The 20950-nt window shown below is 40.8% G+C and overlaps 1 protein-coding gene across 4 annotated transcripts in view; it reads left to right on the forward strand.

Moving 5' to 3' along the window:
* Positions 1-54: 54 nt before the first annotated feature.
* The window catches only part of ERC1 (ELKS/RAB6-interacting/CAST family member 1), a 279402-nt gene continuing 258506 nt past the window's right edge, over positions 55-20950 (forward strand). For 3 of the 4 annotated variants that reach the window (XM_030237938.2, XM_030237939.2, XM_050984992.1), the window contains exons 1-2: positions 55-192; positions 10254-11087. In XM_030237938.2, coding sequence (XP_030093798.1) covers positions 10419-11087 — 669 coding nt within the window. In that variant the 5' untranslated portion in view covers positions 55-192; positions 10254-10418. Of the gene's footprint in view, positions 193-307; positions 387-10253; positions 11088-20950 lie in introns of those variants that run through there. The other variant, XM_050984981.1, reaches the window with a different exon arrangement.

Here is a 20950-nt window from a genome sequence, read left to right on the forward strand (position 1 = left end):
CCGAGGGAAGCCCCGCGCGGCGAGCGCGCGCGCTGGGGGCGGGGTCTGCGCGTGTCTCGCGCCGGGGGCGCGGGAGGGAGCGGCGGAGGAGAAGCGGCGGGAGCGGAGCGGAGCCGAACCGAGCGGAGCCGAGCGCGGGCAGCGCTGCCTGTCCCGTCCCCTGCCGTCCCCTCCCCGCGTGCTGACAGGCAGGTGAGGGGCCGCGCTCGGGGCGGGGGGGGGGGGTCGGGTTAACGCGCCTTGCCGTCCGCTGGGGGGAGCCCGGGGCGGGGCGGGGCCTGCGGGCGCCGGTAGCTGCGGGAGCAGCCGCCGCGCTGGGCAGGGGCTGCGGCGGCGGCCGGGCAGGGTCCGGCGGTGGCTGCTGTGGCCGCGGAGCTGCAGCGCAGGTAGGTGCGGGCCCGCGGGCAGCTCGCCCTCGGGCTGCGCGGGCTGTGGCCGGGGCAGGGAGGGGGCGGCCCGGGGGGGTCGGGGCCTCTCCCCGCCGGGCCCCGCACGCTGTCACCGCCCGGGGCGGGGCGGCTCCGGTCCGGCCCCGGGGAGCGCGGCGGGGCGGCCGCATCGCCCCGCGGGCCCGCGTCCTGCCGGGCACTGCCGGCGCCCGGGCGGGGTTTGGTTGTGCCTCGCTCGGGCGGTCATTCCTGCTCTGCCCATTCGCCTTCCCGGCCGGGCTTTTCCGCCCCTCCTCATTCAGCCTGTCCTTGGGAAGCGCACGCTTTTGTTATCTCAGTCACCTCAGCCGAGGTAATGGGGAGCGGTGTCTTTCTGCCCGCACCTTGTGGCCGTGCTGGATTTTTTGATGTTTTCTCTGTGAGCGCTTTCTGGTCAGTTTCATGTATTATTGCATCTGCTGTGAACCGGCGTCAGCTGACACGGTGCTTTGTTTCTGAGTGTGCTGCCATCCTAAAGCCCGTGTCAGGAATTGCTGCCCTTCCACATCTGTCTCGTTTGGAGTGTGAGCTCTGAAGGTTAGTTAGGAAGCACACGATTTATTGAACCTGGAAGTTTCATGTTATGGTTTGTGCTGATACGGTGTGAAATGATTTAAAGGGAAGCCCCGGTGGAAATCGGCGTTGCAAAGATGTAAAGAAACACCTATGGAGGTGCTGGTGGTGGTGGGAAGCAGTATACAAGCCGAGAGAATGAAAGCAAACGGTTAAAAATAGAATTGTTCTGAAGAACAATGTGTGTTCTACATTTTGTCCCAGCACATTTTGGGGGCCATGCTCAATCATGCAGGGTGGTTGTATCTGGATAACCTGTTACCTCAGATCCAACAGGCTGTATCCACAGAAAGTTGTCTGGTTTGGTTGTGGGGCTGTGATTCCCAAACAATGGCCAAGGATGTCTGCAGCAGTCGCCTCCACCAGCTGCCTGCCCTCCTTTGCTCCCTGAGATTATTGCGTCTGTAGCCGTAGGTGGCTGCACACACATCTCCTCCTGAGCCACAGCCTGACACGGTCCTGGAGTTTGTGTTGGAAACTGCAGCAGCTCGGATGTGTGCCCCAATTCAGGGTCAGTTATGAGTCAGCAGCCTTAGAGCCATTCCAAGTGGAATAAGACAAGAGAAATCACCACCTTGCCCGTGCTGCTGTGACTGGAGTTGGTAGTTAAATAGGGGATTTTTTCAGTAATGAAAGCAGTGATTATTTAGTTAACAGCTGTACTGAATGTAGTTCAGTTCTGGAAGCACAGGTCAGAACTTTTATCACAGAACAGCAGTTCCCAGAACAGTCAAGTCTATGCCTGCTGTATCATCCAGAAATTTGGAATTGTCTCAATCCATCAGGCTGTAAGAGGGGCTGCAGCTAGAAAAAGGTTGGGATCTGCTGAATGAAATGTGAGTTTATCATAATCTTTGATATAATTTGAACTTCTTCCACCACTTCTGGGAAACCAATTTAAGTGTAATTAAATCACCGTTGGGATGTTAGCAGAAGCCTGAGCTGTAGAAAACCTACTCTCTGGACTATATTAAAGCATCATGTTTTTCATAATTTTTAGTGTTCTTTTTGATCCTGTCATGAGCTTTTTTGAGATTCCATTCACATAACTTTTCATCTGTAATATGTGGCTAATGGACTGATTAGCAAAAAAGGCAAGTTTGGTATTTATGTGGCTTATTCCCTTTTACTGAATTGCAAATCTGGGTCATGAGAGGAACCCTGGCTTGTTTTTTTGAGGGGTCTTTGGTATTTAGTGGGTTCTTACTTTTTTCTTTTCTTTTTTTTTTTTTTTTTCCTTTCTTTCTTTGAATCTGCCACTTTCTCAGTTCCTGGTAGCAGTTGTATGCTGCTGCATGAATAGAAATATTTCACCATGCTATTGTAACCAGTGCTTGAGTTCCTTGCCCCTATTCCTTACTTTGTGAAGCAGGATACTCTCCCATTGTTATCTCTCACCCCTCCCTCTTTTCAAGCCCGTTCCCCTGAAAACCTCTCTAGGATGAGTTTTGTTACAACTTTTACCTGGCTAAACCACTGGAGAATTGTCTTATATTTGGAGGGTCTGGCTTGCTTTAGCTGAGTATGTTTTGGTCAGAAATATAAGTGTGGAGAGATGCATGTGGCTTGTTAAATAATAGAACTAAACCCACAGTGTGGGCTCTTGCCCCTTGCTGGCCACCCTGCTGCAAGAGGGTGGCCACTGTGGTGAGGAGAGCTCTAGCCATTGCTCTTTAAGCCAAGAGTTCAACTCTGGCATGCAGTAGTAGAGCAGGAGATCCTAGAAAATCCAGTGCTGATGTAGCAGTAGTGGTAGCACGTGGGTTATGTCAATATGGTTGTTGTCAGGGTGAGATTATGATGGAATTTTGTGGCTGGAGCATGCTTTGCCTTGCACTGTGATGTTGCCCATGGTGACTTTAGGCTGGCTGGCTGCATGGGTTCACTAGTGCTTCTAGGCACTCCTGAAATATCTTTAGTGCTTTGAACATTTTGTTTCTGCTATTAGGAAGTGGCTTGTTGCTGCATGCCACCTGTGGGAAAGAGAGAAACAGCCATGGATAAAAATACAAAGTATTTACTGACTTTGTACTCTAAAATGAGCCTATAAACTCTTTAGCCATACAGTGACAGAAAATTAACATCCACAGGTCTTCCATCTTCTACATAATTTGAAGAGTCAGAGTTAATTTAATGAGTTTATCCATAGGAAGTGATATGTGTGATATAAGTGATATGTTGGAGTCCTGATACCTGTTGCTTTTTGTGTTTTGCCTTTAAAAAGGGCATGTGATGTTTTTGGTTTTTTTTCATATCTGGTTTAAATTTAGAGAATTATAATTATGTCCCAGTCATTGCACAAAAGAAATCCTGGTGCACCTAGCCAGACTCCCTACACATGAGTGAATAAAGATTTAGCGGAAATATATATATTTATTATAATAATAACAAGCCTTTTTTTGTTGTCTTGTTTGTTTGGGAAAGGAGGTGGGAGGAAAGGGGACTGCTGTCACTGATGGTGACAGCAGACCCTTTATGCTACTATCCAGATCTATGGGTATTATAAGAAACAAAATCTGATGTCAGTTAAAAGTGCTTTTGCAAAGAAAGTGCTGTAGAGTAGAGCAGAGCATGTGCTGTGTTAGGTCTTCCTTGCTGAGTAAGTAGATCCCGTGAAAGGGAAAGAAATTAACTAGGAAACTGATGAATGGATGTTTCTGGTTCTCGTTTACAGACTTGCAGGTGGTTTTTGCTGGATGGGATACCTTGTGTAGGAATGGGAAACAGAAAGGTGTCTAAAAAGGACAGGGAATCAAGCTGTTTCCATGTTCTGTGGTGCCATTCCTGCTAACCTTTCAGATGTAAAAAGTGTTTAACAGGAATGTCACTTCCTGTTTAGAAATAAAACACTCCTTTGACAAATGAATGCTGGCTTTTTTCCCTAAAACTGTTAGGGTCAGGGTTGATGATCTGCCTTCTACAAAACATATTTTTTTTATATATCAGAGTCACCGAAGATTTTTGGGGATTTTCTGAGATGCTTTTTTTTCTGGGAAGATTTCTCTGTCTCTATGTGTGGGGGAGAATCAATTCACATCTTGGGTTGGGTGAGACAGAACAAAGGTTCTGTTACAGTCAGTGAACCTGGCAGATGTGGAAGTAGGTGAATTTAATATAAAAAATATAAAACAAGCACCACCAGCACCATCCCCCCAGGTTTTAAAAAGGATTGGATATAAACAGATGGCAGTGCTTCAGCATTTATTTATGTGCTCTTTAGGAATGAGAGACAATTCTAATATGAACAGTTACTTTTTAGTCTTGTTTCTGTCTTAATTTCATTCATCACTATTGCTTTCTTGCTGTCAAGGCCATAAGGATATTTTGATAAACAACCCTGAATTCCATGGGTTCAATGCCTTATGTCCTGCATTGACTGGCTTGCTGTTTCCAAAGTAAACTTGCTCCTGTCCTTTTTGTGTGTAGTAGTAATTAATTTAATGTGAAAAGTAGTGAGCCTTCTTACTTTCCAAAACTAGGCAAACCTAAAATCTACAAAATAACCCCAAGGGACAAGGGCTTCACACTTTTAATATAAAGTAATGTAACAGCCATAGGTTTTGTAAGTGAGGTGGGCTAGGAAGTAACAGGAATTCATTTTTTCTTGATTGGTACACGTCTGAGTTATGGTGAATCATGTCAATTCTCTCATTATACCCACTGTTTGGATTCCTGGCAGGGTTTTATTGGAATGTAAGCTTTTCTTTGTTTGGAATGCCATCTTTTCTACCTGCCCTCCTCTCTGTTCTATCTACTCTGCAGTCTCTGTCCTACCATGTAATCTAGACATACTTACTTGCCATGAACTATTCGGGTGTGAATTATGTAAATGGGAGCAATTACTACCTCTGTTAATGAAGTCTAATGTGTCTGCTGCAGTCCTTTATCAGATTAAGATGCCTCTTGTAAAGGCTGACTTTGCTTTTATTATGAAACTGGCATTCAAAGCTTTCCTTGTGCACACAGGGATCAGTGTGGCAAGGAACTTCTGTGCTCTGGAAGTTGGATGTGTGACTTCCACTGTGCTGCTGAGAGGCTCCAGAGGGGTCCCTGGGCTGTGAGATGCACTTGCCTGCCTGCTCTGTGATCCCACTGCCTCACTCCTGACTATCACTAGGCAGTGATGCTCTTAAGGAATTGTCTCCATAGATGTTGCAGTTTGTCAGCTGGTGTCAGTCCTGAACAGAATTTGCAGTGAAGAAATTCACAGGACTTGCTGAAGGCTGCAGGAGTTACTCTGAAATTCTTTTTGTTTTTAAAAATGTGGGCTGGATTTTCCCTGAATTTCTGTAGCATGTTTGTGTGCATTTGGTTGCTTGCTTACCTGGAGGTAGCTAATGTGCTATTAGTGTTTGTCTTGGAGTCGTGGGAGACATGAAAGGCATTATTAATTTATGTGACAGAGAGATTTTCCAGAAGGTAACAGAACTTTTTTAAAAATGCATCTTCTGTGTTCTGTCAGCTGCAGACAGGAACACCTGCCCTCTGACTCATTGGTTCACCTAAAATAATAGGTATGGGGGCTGAGTGTGACAGCACACATCTCATTTTATTGGATTCTTTATACTGAACTTTGATAGTCAAGTGATCCCTCCTGAATTTCTTACATTTCTACTATGTCCCAACATAGCTTTTATTGAAACCACTAGACCTTTTGACAAGGCTCATGTTCCTGTTCCTACCCTCTCTCAAGCCTCAGCTGCCTTGCAAGTAAATCTCCATCAAGTTGTGCAGGTGGCTTTTTCCTGTTCTTTTAGTGTGCCAGGTCCTGATCCTGCCATGTTTTGAGGGAAGCTGGGTTCTCCATTGCTTTTCATTGCCTAGGACTAGGTTGTTGTAATAAAACAGGTGGATTTTAGTTGCTACAGGTTACACTGCAGTACATTTAAATGTCTGCTGCCAGATTATAAACATTTTCCATGTTAATGGTGTTTGTCTCTGAGTGGTTTTGGACAGTCACCTATGACCTGAAAGGACATTTTCTTTAGCTGCCACTTCAAGCAGGATGTGCTTGTTACCTGTTTTAAATTTTTTATACAGAGAATGTGATCATAACTGTCCTTTTCTAAACCTTTTTCTGCAATATTGTGTAATTCTGGCCTGTTCTTTTTCTGATAGTCTTTCTTACAAGTTCTTCCATAATCACTAGATAGCATTTTCAACTTATGTGAAAACAGGTCAGGTCTTTGTGCTTGCAAAGGTGCTCTGCCAATTTAAATATATATAAATATACATATAAAGTTTTTACTTGGGCTGGTGTGATACTTTTAAAATTCTTTTCAAATTGGCTTGCATATAGGATGCTCTTTGAAGTTTTTGTTCTATTAATGAACAGTGAACAAGAGAATTTTGTTTCATAATTGTAAAGTTCTGCAAGCTATCTCAAGGAAAAATGGTCTAGCACTTGCTTCAGTGCTAAGCCAAAACCAAAAACTGTTTTGTTTTTTAAGCTCTTTATGTTGAGAGTGTCTTTTTTTGTTTGTTTTTTTGTAATCTTGGGTGAGGGTTCTTATATTGGCAGAAAAAAAAAAAGGTTTTTGAAATCTACAGGAGAATTTGCATGGGGAAGAGGGTTAATAGATTTAATACATCCACAGTTGGACATTGTTCCTTGTGGTTATCACCATCCTGTATGGTTAAGGGATGATTTATTTGTGACTAAATTTAGTGTCAGTGGAAGAGGAAAATAGTAACAGTGCTGGTCCCATGGAAGATAAGAGACCATACTTAGGAGATTGCCAGTAAAGTGCTAGTGTGAGTCAGAATATTGAAAAACTAACTTTTCTGGTTGTGATGTTATCTGAATGAAATCTTCCATATACTTTTCCTTGGGCTCTGGGATGGAAACTGGAATTCTTTCTTCTTCCTTTCTTCTTCTTGGTATTGCAAAAAATAATTTTTTTTTTTTTTTTTTTTACTTCCCTCACTTTGCTGTTTTCATGGTGAAAGATATTTTTTCCTGGTGTGAACTGTAGTATCTGTGAAGTGTAATATCTGCTTCTACAACAAAGTGATATGGTCAGTGATTAATGCTACTAGGAAAAAAATAGGGGGTAAATAAAAGAGTTAAGATTTATCTTGTAATTTCTTTTTGATCTTGAACTATGGCAGATCTGTGTCAGTGGAAACACTGAAACTGGCTGCATGTGTGGAAAAATATATTTAGTTAATACTGGAATATTCACAATTTTAAGGTCTAACAATGGTGTGGTGAAAGTTGTCATTTCAAGGAGAATACTGGAGGGTTATGTTTGCTTGTTTCCAAAGACAACTTTTCATCTCAATCTGCTGCTTTTGAGTGAAAAGTGAGTGCAGTGTAATGCATGGCAGCAATAGAGTTCTTCTCCCTGAGTTTCAGCTGTGCCAGCTCTGGGAATCCTTCCCATTACCCTGATCAACAGCTAATTCCAGTCCTTGGCTTTCATAGCTTGAGTTATTTGATGTTTCTGGAGTAGCAGAGGGGATGGTGCCTGCCTGTGAATCAAAGCTCAGAGCTGAGTGAGCACAGGACTGGTGTTTCCAGCTGAGGTGGTGAGAGCTCCCCTGCTTGCCCAGGATAGCTGGAGATGGTTCCTGCACAGCACCTGCAAAGGTGTCAGCTCTTCTCTGCTGCCTGGGAGCTGCTTTTCTCTCAAGGATAGCAGCCACTTCCATTTTTTGGAAAGTATTCAGTTTAACAAAATGTTTGCTGATGCAAGGAGAAGGCAGTTTTCCATGGCACTTTTTCATGGCATTGTCCATGTTGAGGGTGAGGAGCTCTTTAGAAATGATCTAAAACCTTTTGAGCTCCTCTGGTGTGTTGCTGAGGTCTTTACCAGGTGATGCTTCTGTGTGCACCAGTGATGTACTTCCAGCAGATTTCAAACTTAGTAGTTTTGGGGTGAAGTCCTTTAACTGAAACACACATAAGTCTCATCTTTTTGTTTGCTTTAAACTCATCTAAAGCTGTTAATGAGTGTTTGCCCTGACTTACTGTGGTGAGTTTCCAGCAAGTGAATTAAGTGCTGTGATTTGGATTAATTTTCAAGAGAATCCTAATGAAAGCAAGCTCTTGGTGCAATGTACTTTATGCAGTGTCTAAGAAATCATATCTGACTTGTTTTGGGTGCTCAAGTGGTGTCACAGCAGCATTTTTAGCATTTTGATATCTCAAACAGTGAGGCTAGTCTGAAGTAGCCTTTCTGTTTGGGACAAGTGTTTTTCTTCTAGATCTGGGGCACAGTGTCTTGCTTATTGAAGCAACTTCAGTGTAACACTGTACACTTTGTTGCATAGTTTTTATTTCTGTACTGTTTTGCATAAGGATATGTAGTTGAAATAGAAGAAATGTAACTTGGGAACTGTAGGTGTTGCTTTGGCAGATAATTTCAGTTAATGTTGGTGGCTGTTTTTCCTTGACCAGTCCTTCTTTATATATGTGCTCTAAAATATTCTGTAGCAATATTATTGCTAAATTTTCTTGTCATTTAAAAAAATCAGAGTGAGCTCTTGAACATCTTGAGAACTGCTCACAAAGCAGTATCAATTTCCATAAGCTTTGTAAAATTCCTCATGCCAATGTATCATCTATGAAATTGTGTGAAATTGATGAAACGCTGGCTTAGCCTGACCTTCTTTTCTATTTAAAGTTTAAGATCAAGCTAAACATTTTGATACTATTTCTTGTTGCATCTTTTTCTATACTAACTTATTCAGAAAGGTAAAAAAATGCTCTGTCTTTCCTTCCTGGATTTTACTTTTTTTCTTTCTACCCTTTTCCAGCATTTTTTTGCAATATATTTTTTGGTCGCTTCCTTCCGCCCACTTGCACTGTTTCTACAATTTCTTTTGTAAGTGTATCCCTGTTTTTAACCTAATCTTTAACCTGTTTGCCCAGTTATTATCTCACAAACATGATGGTTTGGAGAAATTCATTCCTAATATCTGGCAAACGTGACTTCTGAGCAGAAGGGCAGGTAGATGAGAGCTGGTGTGAAAGGCAAGATGTTGGGATATATTAGATGCTGCTGCTCCTTGGACACTGGCTGGTATTCTTTCCTCTGATGGGATTAGGAATGTTTGTGTTCTAATTTGGATTTAATTTGAGCCCAGCAGTAACATGAAATAGTTTACACTGGAACAATCAGTGAGGAAAAAAAGTGAGAACTGTATAGTGGGATAATTTTTCAATGCTGTAGTTCAGTTACATTTTTTGCTTCTCTGCTAGATCTTGGCAATTGACTTGATCTCAGCCCAGAGTCCCTGTGCTGAAGAGTTTCCTGCCAGTACTTGTACTACAGCATCATATTGCACTGCAAAAACAAGGAATTCTGTTGCATGTGCCACCAGAATCTGTATTTAAAGAAAAAGCAGAGGGGAGAAGGAACAGCAACAGGATGATGTCAAACTGCTCTGTGTTTTAAGAGGTCCCTGCTGTTGAAATATTATTTAATGGAATTAATCTCAACTGGTTAATGAGAAGTATATTTCAATCAAAATATTTTCTTAACCTGAACAAAGATATAAGTTACATTTAGTTTGGGAGAAAATAAGAGTCTAGAACCACTTTTCAGTGGAGCTGTGATTCTTTTGTTCCTCTTAGCCTTGTTGGTCTCATTTCTGGGTTATTGCTCCTATTTCAGATTTGCATCTGTGCTTGCTGAAGTTGTGTGGTCAGTAAGGATTTCGTGATTATTCTTAGTTTTGGTTCTGACTTCTGCATTTGAAGTGGGGCTGACGGCAGTGCTAAGGAACCTTCTGGTTGAGATCATGGTCAGAGTAATCTAAGTCTGTCCTGCCTTCCCATTTGCAGGATGATTTCACAGCACAAGGGTATAGAAACTGTGTCCTATGGAAGCTGGCAGTGTTTGGAGGAAAGATGATATACTACTGAGTTGTTTGAGAATTTTGATTCTCTCACTCAGAAAGGACTAGGGCCAGTTAGAAATAGGAAGAAAGATTAGATGGCATCTGAAGGGTTTTGTCATTGCCAACAAAATTATGGCTTGAAGATTGATGGATTCTATTTTCCTTTCCTCTTTGCTGGGATAATATAAAGATAGAAAAGCAAGAATAGAAGTTTCTTTTTGAGTTTAAATATAAAGGTTTAAATAAAACATTGGGTTTTTTTATTAGGAGGAATTGAAAAATACTGGAGAACTATAAATATAGGAGAATGTATTATAATGTGGGACAAACATTTGGTGATAAACTAGGTATTTAATGTGTTATTTTTATTGATGTAATTTTAATATGTTACTCTTATTGATACAGATATGGTCCTGAGCACCGTGAGCACATGACTTCAGAGATGGACAACCAGATCTCTTACAAATTGTGATTGGCCTTAAGTTGACTTATAACCATTGAAGAGCTTAACAGGAATTCTCTCATTCCTGATTTTTGCCTATCTGATTGCCTCACACCACCAGCTGAAGCATGTATGGAAGTGCTCGTTCCGTGGGCAAGGTGGAGCCCAGCACGCAGAGCCCGGGGCGCTCGCCGCGCCTGCCGCGCTCGCCTCGCCTGGGCCACCGGCGAACCAACAGCACAGGGGGCAGCTCGGGGAGCAGTACTGCGGGTGGCAGTGGGAAAACCCTTTCTATGGAAAACATTCAGTCCTTAAATGCTGCCTATGCTACGTCTGGCCCTATGTACCTAAGTGACCACGAGAACGTGGGCGCAGACACCCCGAAGAGCACCATGACCTTGGGCCGGTCGGGTGGGCGGCTGCCTTACGGTGTTCGCATGACTGCCATGGGCAGCAGCCCTAACATTGCCACTAGTGGAGTTGCCAGTGATACCATTGCATTTGGAGAGCACCATCTCCCCCCAGTGAGCATGGCATCCACTGTGCCTCACTCGCTGCGCCAGGCCAGGGACAACACCATCATGGACCTGCAGACACAGCTCAAGGAGGTGCTGAGGGAAAACGATCTGCTCCGCAAGGATGTGGAGGTGAAAGAAAGCAAGCTGAGTTCTTCCATGAACAGCATCAAGACCTTCTGGAGTCCTGAGCTCAAAAAGGAGAGAGCTCTGAGGAAGGATGAAGCTTCAAAAATCACCATTTGGAAGGAACAGTATAGAGTTTTGCAAGAAGAAAACCAGGTATGTCATCTAACGTCACTGCTGTGTTACTGTGGTAGCATGATTAAATGACCTTAATAAACTTGCATGTTACACTTAAACAGCTAGATTAGATTGGTGCTTTTGTTGGGTAATTGATGTGGCTAAGATGTGTTTTCAGCTTGCAAGCCTGTTTTTAGATGTTTCTTGTCAGACTTGTAAACTACCTTGAGTGCTCATTTTTCCTTGGATGTCATCTGTATTTTTCTCCTAGGATTGATGGTTAGCACTTGGTTTCCTTTTGGAAGTATTTATTCTGTTCATAATGAACATTTTTGTGCTGTTTACCTCTTGAAGCATTCTCTTAGATGCAGAATGTTCTAACGGCTGACCCCCAGTATAACTGCACTGTTGCTGAATGTTTACAGATTGCCATTAGAAACAAAGTTAAAGTTACACTCACTGGTATTTAGAGTTAAAACTTCCAGACCTGCAGTTTTCACAAACAGATATAAATTCTGTTCTTGGCTACATTTAAATAACACTGTTTAATACATGCTTGCTATTCTTTTTTTCATAAACTGTGAATATCTTGTTATGCAACTATCCTAAAGTAGCCTATAGGGTTTTTTTTTGTGGTGGTCTGGCCAGTTACAGAATAGGCAGAAGAACGCAGATTCTCAGGTGTCTAGGTCTTTGGTCTTGTGCATCTTAAAATCAGATCCAAATTAAAATAAAACTCAGAGGCTGATTAAAATTGAGGTGTCTTTGTAGTCCTTTCTACTGATTAAAAACTTTCTTAAAGTTCTTCCACCTAGAGCTCCTTAGTCCTGAAGTAAATACTTGTCTTTGAATGAGTGTCCTCCTGTTTAGTTCTTTCTGGCCAAATGTGGGTTCAGCACCTCTCTGGACTGGCAGGTAAAAAAACCTCACTGTTCTTATGGAAAACAGACCCAGTGCCCAACTCCAAAAGTTCCCTGGAATGTAAGTCAGCTTCCATCATGACAAAATTACTTTCCCTATTGAGCTTTTTAAGTATCCAAGCACGTTTAATGAAAGTTTCCATAATTCAGATGTGACTGTGTTCTTGTAGCTTTTAAGGTATAGGTGCTATTTTAGGCAATGCTTTTTGTAAGATTGCTTTAGCAGGTGAAGGAGAGAGGGAAAGGGTACTGCTTGTTGTACTCTGCTTTCAGGTAGCCTGTCTTAAATACTAAATTACTTTTGGTTAGTGATTAGTCTACTACACTGAACCTGTCTGCAATTTTTTTTTCACTTTTTAAAGAGCTTGAGTTGAAGAAAGTAAGTTGCTTTCCCTGAGATAGTATGAAATCATTTCATGAACTTGTCATTTACCTTTGTAGCTGTATTCTTACCAAATGGTAAGTATCACAACATGGGACTTGTTAAGGTGTGTGACACTTTGTCTTCATTTACTTACATCATCTTGGAATGCAGAAAACCTGAAGTAAAATAATTTTTATTGCAATGGTAGGATTTGTTTAGAAGCAGTAATGTAATGAAAATTTTAGTTATAATGGTGCAGTACCAGGATAACAAATATCTGGAATACCAATCACTCAACTTTTCTGGTGTTCTTTGTATTTCAGTTGCAGGTAAGTCTTTTAATTCTTAAATTCTTCTCATTTTTGGCCTTGTTTTCATATTGAAGAGACTGTCTTGGGATACAATAACATTTTTTCTGAAATCAGTTTTGACATTTGGGGATACTTTGGAAATTTTGCAAGAAAAATGCCATGAATATATGGTTTAAAATGGGTTAAGCAATTACTAAATATGACTACAGTAGAGAATAGTGATTTCTCTATCTTAATTTTTTTTTTCTTTGTCTTTCCTTTATCCCCTAATTAAACATTTACAGATATTTCTAGTCTGCTGTTCTCTAGGCAATCACTGTAATTACTACCACACTGGTAGAATTGTATAACTTTGGTCCAAAAGTAAGAAGGGTGCAATTTAATAGTAAATGGGTATTATTGCATTGAGCTGTAAAAACTAAGAATGCTAATTAATAGATTATAGTTAGCTAACTGTGTTCTACTTAAATTCTGAATTCAGTGTGTCTTTTATACTCTTTTGGAGTTGGTCACTTCAGCCCTTCATGTGGAAGATCACTTTAATAGGATTTTCTCTAATTAAACAGAAGTCTGTTTAAACTCTGAACAAGGAATTTCCCAGATGTGTTGGGGGACCAGAAAATAACTTCATTACCTCTTCAGCCTCCTCCTAAAATGAGTTCCAGTATAATTGCAGGAACTGGAGTTTTAGACTTAGTTATGAGTATTTCAGCACATCACTTTTAAAAAAGACTTCTTGCACGTGTAGTACTTGTGCTTTATATAAAGTTTATCTCAGACAAGTTGTATTGTTAAAAATTGACTCAACTCATGGAGCCAAGATGCTGGCTGACTCATACCATTATCTGATAGGCATCCCAATCTCTTTCCTGTGGTCATGGCTCTTTATTCTTCTGCACACACTTGATTGTCCCTGATTGTATTGCTGTTCTTGTCACCTCAGCTTGAGTGATTGAATTGCCCCTTGGGTTTGGGAGTTGTTAAAAGTACCTCAAAATGTGAGCCCTGGTTGATTGCTACCTCAGCCTTCTATGAGTAAGTGCAACCTTGAGTTTTCTTTCTTGTTTCTTGGAACCTGTACAAATAAATGTATTGCTTATTGATTTCCAGGGCATTTTCTAGGTTCAGGAAAGCTCAGAGAATGAGTGGGGAGATTAAAGAGCCTGTCCTGAGGCAGTCACAGCCTTTTGGCTGTCCTCTGAGGGCACTAAGCAGGAGGGTTATCTTGGATATAATCCTGAGAATGCCATGCACATGCTCTCTCTGTAGCTCTCACCTGGGTGGGCATCCTGCAGTCTTGCCCAGCTGAGATCTTTTCCCCAGTTGTGGTCCAGCACAGCTGGATTCATCAAATGCTCTGAGCAAATGCTGCAGCTAGGGAGTGGAGCTTTTATTTCCATCCTTTGTTAGTGATTCTGAAAGACAGAAAATCCTTTCTTTCCATAAATGGGGAATGTCATTGAAAGCTCAGTTTAAAGAGCCCAAAAGTAAACATGGAAAGTATTCCCGTAGTTAACATAGATTCTTGGAAAAACATGACAGTTTTCAGTGCAGTGTGGATGACTTAACCAGTCATTCTTCACAAGAAACCCAGAGGAAAGTGCAAATGATTGCTCAGTTATGCAAACCCATGCATATTCAAGGAGAAATTGATGAAACCAGTAAACAGGAGCTTGGTTTTGGCATGGTGTAACTCTCCTCTAAATGCTTTAGTTTAGAGTTTAGAGCTGTATTTTTCTGAGTTGAAAAATAATTTTTTTTTAGTGTGTGTGGTTTAAAGCTTCCCTGGAAACCTCTTCATCAGAAGCCAGAAGAGGAAAGGAAAGACAGTGAGTATGTTTTGCACCATGACAGAAATAATTTGCCTGGAAACTGGGCAGTGGTGGGGTGATGTGAAATTCTAGGACAGAGGAGTTCCTCTCAGTTGAAACTTGCTTGTGACAAGGTTATTGTGCCTTAAATAAGTAGTGCAATGCAAATTTGATGTCTAACGCCCTGCACTGAAATTTCCATGTTTAACTGATCTACTTTTAAGATCAGATTTGTGTTTCAGCTAAAATAGTGTGGTACTGCTGAAAACATCTTTTTACTTTGATGCATTTCTGTGGTCTCTTTGTGGTTAGAGACCTTGGATGTCTGAGTCAGAGAGTTTAACCAAGAAAATATTTCTGAAAGGAGTTTCACCTGGCTTGGGGTAAGCACTTGAAGAAGATTGTACTTAATTGTGATGGATATATTCCAGCATTTCACCAGCATTCCCCAGACTCAGAGAAGTATTTTCCATTTCTTAGTAGTGTGCCATGAGCATCTCACTTTCAAAAGTGTAGTTGTCCATGTGATAACCTCTTAAATGCATTGGGTGCTGCTGTTATGAGACTGTCTGAGCTTCTAATGAGTATATTCTTTCTCTGAAAATCAGATTGATTCTCACTTCTTCATTGGTTTATTTTTAAAAAATTATGTATTAAAGAAAATTGATATGTCTTAGTGCTGTGTCATTCTATTACTAGCCCCATTCCTGAGCTAGTTATTAATTGATAGAAAATGAAGCTTTCTTCCATTCTGGCTGTTTAATCATGCAATATATGGTGGTTCCATCAGCACTGCTTAAAGGCATTCTCTGTATCCCAGAGTATTGCATTTAAATAATTCCTTCTATGGCAGATGCCTGTTGGCTCTCTAGATTTCTGCCAGCTTTAAGGTTCCTTCTGTCATTCCCCAGCTGCAGCATGGAATTATAATTCAGTTCTCTTTCAGAATAAGTCAAAACTACCTCCTCAAGAGTGCTTGGTATCTGAAGCACTTATCAAGTTGCAGCACTTTATAATGACCTCAGAAATTTTCATGTGATCACACAAAAGAGCACCCTGTGTTCTGTCTTTTTTTTTCAGTTCTGTAAGGAAATAAAACTAGACATTTTGTGGTTATCTATATTCCCCAAGGCTCCTTTTGTCCTGTGTTTCCTCTTGAGGTGGGATCTAATACCTTGTGTTGCTTTGAGCTGTAGCATAGGCTGAACAGCTGCTCTCTACTTGATCCATTAAACATATAAGGGGAATACAACCAACTTAAAAGCAGCTTGGAATAAAGCAGGTGACGTCAGTGGTGCTGTTGAACTCAGTAGTTTAACTGTGCTTTTTTTGCTGTTCAGCTGGAGCAGGGATTACTTCAAATTCTGCAGAACTTAGAATTATAGCAGAAAGAATTTGCTGTTTCTCTAATGTGTATTGAGTCTTTTTGGATATTAGACTCCTAACTAGGGTGGCAGTGTGTTATTCCACCATTTAGTGTTTATATTCCTGAAAAGTCTTGTTTGTAATGCTGTGTTTCTCTAGAAGCCTTTGTTCCTTTCAGCATTGTTGTATTTATGGTGTTTGAGTCAGTAATTTTTTCCCTTAAGTGTTCTTGCTTTCTAAAGTTTGAGCTAGGTAGCTTGAGACTGTGTAAGGCTTCCTCTTTCTTAGTCACCCAGTGAACATTTAACAATGATAGATGATGGCAATAGTGCAGAGGTGCTCCTCCATTACAGGGAATTTCTGCTGATGTTACAGCTTTACAATGCCAAATCCACCATTCTCATGTGTCTCATACTCTACCTGGTGTTGATTTAAGTAGAAAGGAGAGGAGCACTTTAGGTGGAACTGCCAGGCCATGGGAAAAAGGTTGTAGTTGTGCTGGTCTTATGTCCATCTTTCAGGTGTAGGACCAAGAACTGAAATAGAGCTTTTTAAAACTCTTGATACTAGGAAGCCTCAGAGATATAAAGATGGTCAGCAGAGTGGGCTACCCTGACTAAACTGTTTAGTTGGTATTTTTCAGCAAAGTAGATTTCTAGGATACAGTTAACAGTCCATTTAATTCTTAAGACATTAGTAAGGCAGAGGAACTTTTGTATTTAGGATAAATATTTGTGTATATGTATTCTCTGAGATAAAAGCTAGAGACCAAAAGAGTTTAGAGGGGACATTTCTGTACTCTGAAAGTAGTGTGGTTGATAACTCATGAAGAGCAGTCATGCCAGCTATCTGAACTAGTAACTGAAGAAAAAAACCATTGTGAAATTACACTTTAGGCTCAGCTGGCAGGAGAGGAATAAACTTGGTAGTGGTGGAGATGTTCCAGCAGAGATCTCCATTGAATATATTTTCTGTATACACTCTTGTTTAGGGGACACAGTGAAACAGCAGTGTTTTCAGTAGTGATTTGTGGTGATTTGACATCTTGACAAAAATCAGATTACTACTGCTTGCCAGCAGGTAACATAGCTATTGAGGATTACGCTTTTTTTTCCTTAAATGGATAATGCTTTGTAGTTCTTCTGTATAATTTTTGACATAATCTGTTGAACACATGGAAAAATGGCTGTATCTGATAAATGTAATGGGTCATAATTATATCTCCATTTTTTGTCTGAGGATAACAAGCAGTAGACCTTGAGAAGAGAGTATTTTCAGCAAAACTTAGTTTCATAACCCACAAGGTCTACATAATTATATTTTGCATAGTTTTTTCAGATTGATATTGGTTCTCTTGGAAAGGTCAGAGTCACCATCTGTAGTGGAAAAAAATACAAGGACAAAGTGTATTTAGCTTCCTTCTGTGGTGATACCAGTTGTTCTATCTAAGTGATTTGTTTAGTGCTTGCAGTAGCATCACCTTGGACTGTGAAGCAGAAGGGGGTGTTTGGTTATATTGGCAGCCTTGAGAAGCAGGTAGCAACTCAAGGTTTTGCAGAGTGCCATTGGAACTGAGAGATCTTTGTAAATCACAAAAAACCCTCCTTGATTTAGTGATGATTTTGCTACCAAAGAGTATTAAATATTCTGAGAGAACTTTACTTTTTTTTCCCCTATTAATAACCTTTCCCTAATAATAACACTAAAACCTTCTGTACTGTTTGGGGGAGACTGAGGCACTCCAATATGCAACATGTTTTGCAATTGCTAAGGCAGTATAGACATTTAAACCATAAAGAAAAGAAAGGAAGGATCTTTTATCGATATCTAGTTGAGTATTTGAAGAGATCTTGTGATAATCCAATTTTTTATCAGTTGACCTCCATTAAGAAAGCCTTCTTAGGGATTCACCCTAGGAAGAGATTGTATTCTTTAAAGAAAAAACAATCCCAAACAAACTACCCCCCCTGCCAAAAAAAAACCCAAAACCAACCAAGCAAAAAAAGAATACCCAGCCCCCCAAAAGCGTAAAGTAGTCTTGTTATGCATGTGTGCTCCCCAAAATGAGCATTATCAGATGCCAAAATACTGGCACAGAACTCCATTATGGCTTTTTCTACTGATCATTGCTTTAGAATTCAGAGGAGTTAAATTTATGTATAACAGTGACAGGAATAAATACCATGTGACTGCCTTCTTCAGTTTAATTTTAGCAACTTGGTTTGTAAACTGGAATGCTAAGTAATGTACAGTCATCAGTAAACCTTAAGAACTTGTTGCTTTTAAGCTGTTTCTTGAGCTACATACAAAGTTTTAAAATTAATTTATGTATTACTTCTTTTTCCTGTTGCTAAATAAGTGATTAAAATGTGTGAGCAGTGGGTTTTGCTTGTCCCTGGATGGGAGCTAGAGGTCCAGGATCCCCTTAAAACAGGGAAAAGCCAAGTCCTTGCTGCTCTGTGCTGCATGCAATTCCTGTTAAGGACTGCTTTAAAAATCTAATGATTGTTATCGCTGTTTTGGAAAATAAATAGTATAAGCCAACAAGGGTGAGCAGCTGGCTGGAGGCAGTTAGATTCTTCCAGAATTTGATTTCACAACATCAAAATTAATTTGAAGGCAGTGTATAGATTTCTAACCATCATGGGCAGTTCATTGCAAGCATGCAAAATAATACCAGGTTGTGGGGTGAAGACTTTTTGAATTTCAGGTGTTACTCAAAATACACTTTTATTGAGGGAGGAAGGAGGTGATGGAGATCAGCTGCCTGGGAAAAAGATATTTTTCAATGCTTTGGGGATAAATATTAGTTTGGGTGCTTTGTTTAATGCCTGTTCCTCTACGATACCTGCGTTGTAATCAGGTTCTGTAGTGTGCTGTTACACATTTCTGTTTCTGCACTGGTACCCCCTCCTGCTTCTTCCATTCTCCTCCTCTTTCCCCTGCTTTAGTGGGCTGGAGAGAGGAGCAGGGTGACAGCAAGCAAGCAGTAAATGTTAATCCAAAATGAAGCCTCACTGGTGTCTGTACCAAATGCATGTTTTCCTGGCCAATACATACAGTGTCCTTGAGTTCTCCTGAGCAGCACTGTGCAGGAGCAGGCACTTCACTGAAGAGTCTTCCACTGCCTAAAACATTTCACAGGTGCAGCCTTGCACACCAGACAGTAGACTTGACACTGACTTGATGGATTTGTTTGATCCTCCTTATCAAATGATCAGGTACCAGCTACCTTGGGTGGTTAAACTTTGTGAACAGATGGTCTTCTAATTATATGTGGATGTGGATTCCAAAGAATGCAAGGCCATGCACTTCTTCTGATGATTCTTGTCACTTGTTTCTGAACTAGTTTCTGAGATTAAAACAAAGCAGTACATGAAGTGCCATAATTCAGAAATTAAAATCTTATTTCTTCAGGTGCTTTGTACAGGATCTGTTTCTTCCATAGTAGGTGATTGCTCCTTTTAGGGGGATAGAGTATAAGAAAATAAAGATAGTGTAGAAAGTAATCTTACCCCTAAGGAATCACAGCTGGGCCAATTATCAAAGATTAGGAACAGGCCTGACTTTAACAGGCCACAGGTGTAACCAATGAGAAGAAGAGTGCTATAAAAGAGTGGGGTGGCTGGTTGAGAAGGGAACTGGAGTTATTTGGCTGCTGTGTGGAGAAGGAAGAGTCAGTGCTCTGAGGAACTGCCCATGAGAAACACCAAGGAGGTAAGGAGCTTTTACAATAAGGAGATAACTGTATGGAACCCCTGCAATGAGATGGCAACAGCTCCTGGCATTAATATTTGTTATTAATATATGAAATATGTGTGTATATACACCCCGACAAAAATCCTTCCCTTTTTAATGCAGTGAGATGAGGTGTGTATGCCTTTTTTCCTTACAGGAATAGTGACATTTTGTGAGTAGTGGTCTGATTTTTAGTGGAGTTGTGTCTCAGATGACAAATACTTAGTTTTGACTGAGAGGAGGGAGAAGCTTTCACATTTGTGTTGTAGCATATTGTCTTTGAGCAACCTTGTACCTACAGGTTCTTGTCTCAGGCTTAACCTGTTGTTAGACTTGTTATTTCTTTTACTTTTTTTTTAAATTTTGCTGTTGCCATAATTCATTAGACTTCATTAGACACGTTATAAGTGGATGATCAGAAATAAACCATGAGGCAACAAAAGTAACTTGAGATAAGTGGAGCTTTCTTTGTTAGAGCTACCCACGCAGCCTACTGCAGCATCTGATCTCACAGCTAGAAGCTTCCACAAGGCTGATCTTGTGTCTCTTTCTCTTTGGAGACATGGGAACATTTAAAAGTAAACATTTGATTTGCTAAAGGATTCAGGGCATCATACCAAAGCTCTTAAAATGTTATAAATGTCAAAATCAATACAGCTAAGAAACACCAACCTGTTTGGAAAATAAAATGTCCCTGTGGAAGATACTACTCCTCCATAGTTAATTAAATGCCTTGGATCTGATCTACAGAAGCAGTTGGTTGATGAGAAAGATAAATGCTCTTTAAGAGTGGTCATGCTTTTGTATTTGACTAAAAATTTACATGGCATTGACTAAAAATTTACATGAAGATCTGAAAGTGTTTTTTGCTTCTGTGGCAAGAGGTTTCAGTGTTTCTTTGTTGGATGAGAGAAGGACATCCAGGAAGAGGATGGCAAAAGTTTTAGGCTGAGAATTAGTGCTAATAGGTGAAATGATGGATCTCAGAATTATCCTGGAAGAAGGAAATGGGGAGACAGAACAAGCAGAATAAAGGCTTTTAGGTTGTTAGGAAATGTTGTGCCCTGCACTGGAGACTTAGGGAGTAACTGCCTTATTTCCCTCAGTTGGGTAAATGTGGTGAATAAGATTCTTCAGTGATTACATCTCTGTTCAGTTTGGGAGTGCATATGACAGTGTTGTGATTACCAGGGACAGCTTAGTTAAATTCCAATATTTTTCTGATTGTGCAGCTCAGTAACTCTGATGAGAAGGGAGAGAACAATTTTGGGGGAGGACAAAGGTAAAAATCTAGATAATTTTTTTATCTCATCAACTGTGGCACATTTGTGTGGCTTCCATTAGCATAACACATTTCTGTACTTTACTGAAATCTTGCTTGGGTTTGCACATA

Source organism: Serinus canaria, chromosome 1A (assembly GCF_022539315.1).
Source record: "Serinus canaria isolate serCan28SL12 chromosome 1A, serCan2020, whole genome shotgun sequence".
Classification (NCBI taxonomy): Eukaryota; Metazoa; Chordata; class Aves; order Passeriformes; family Fringillidae; genus Serinus; species Serinus canaria.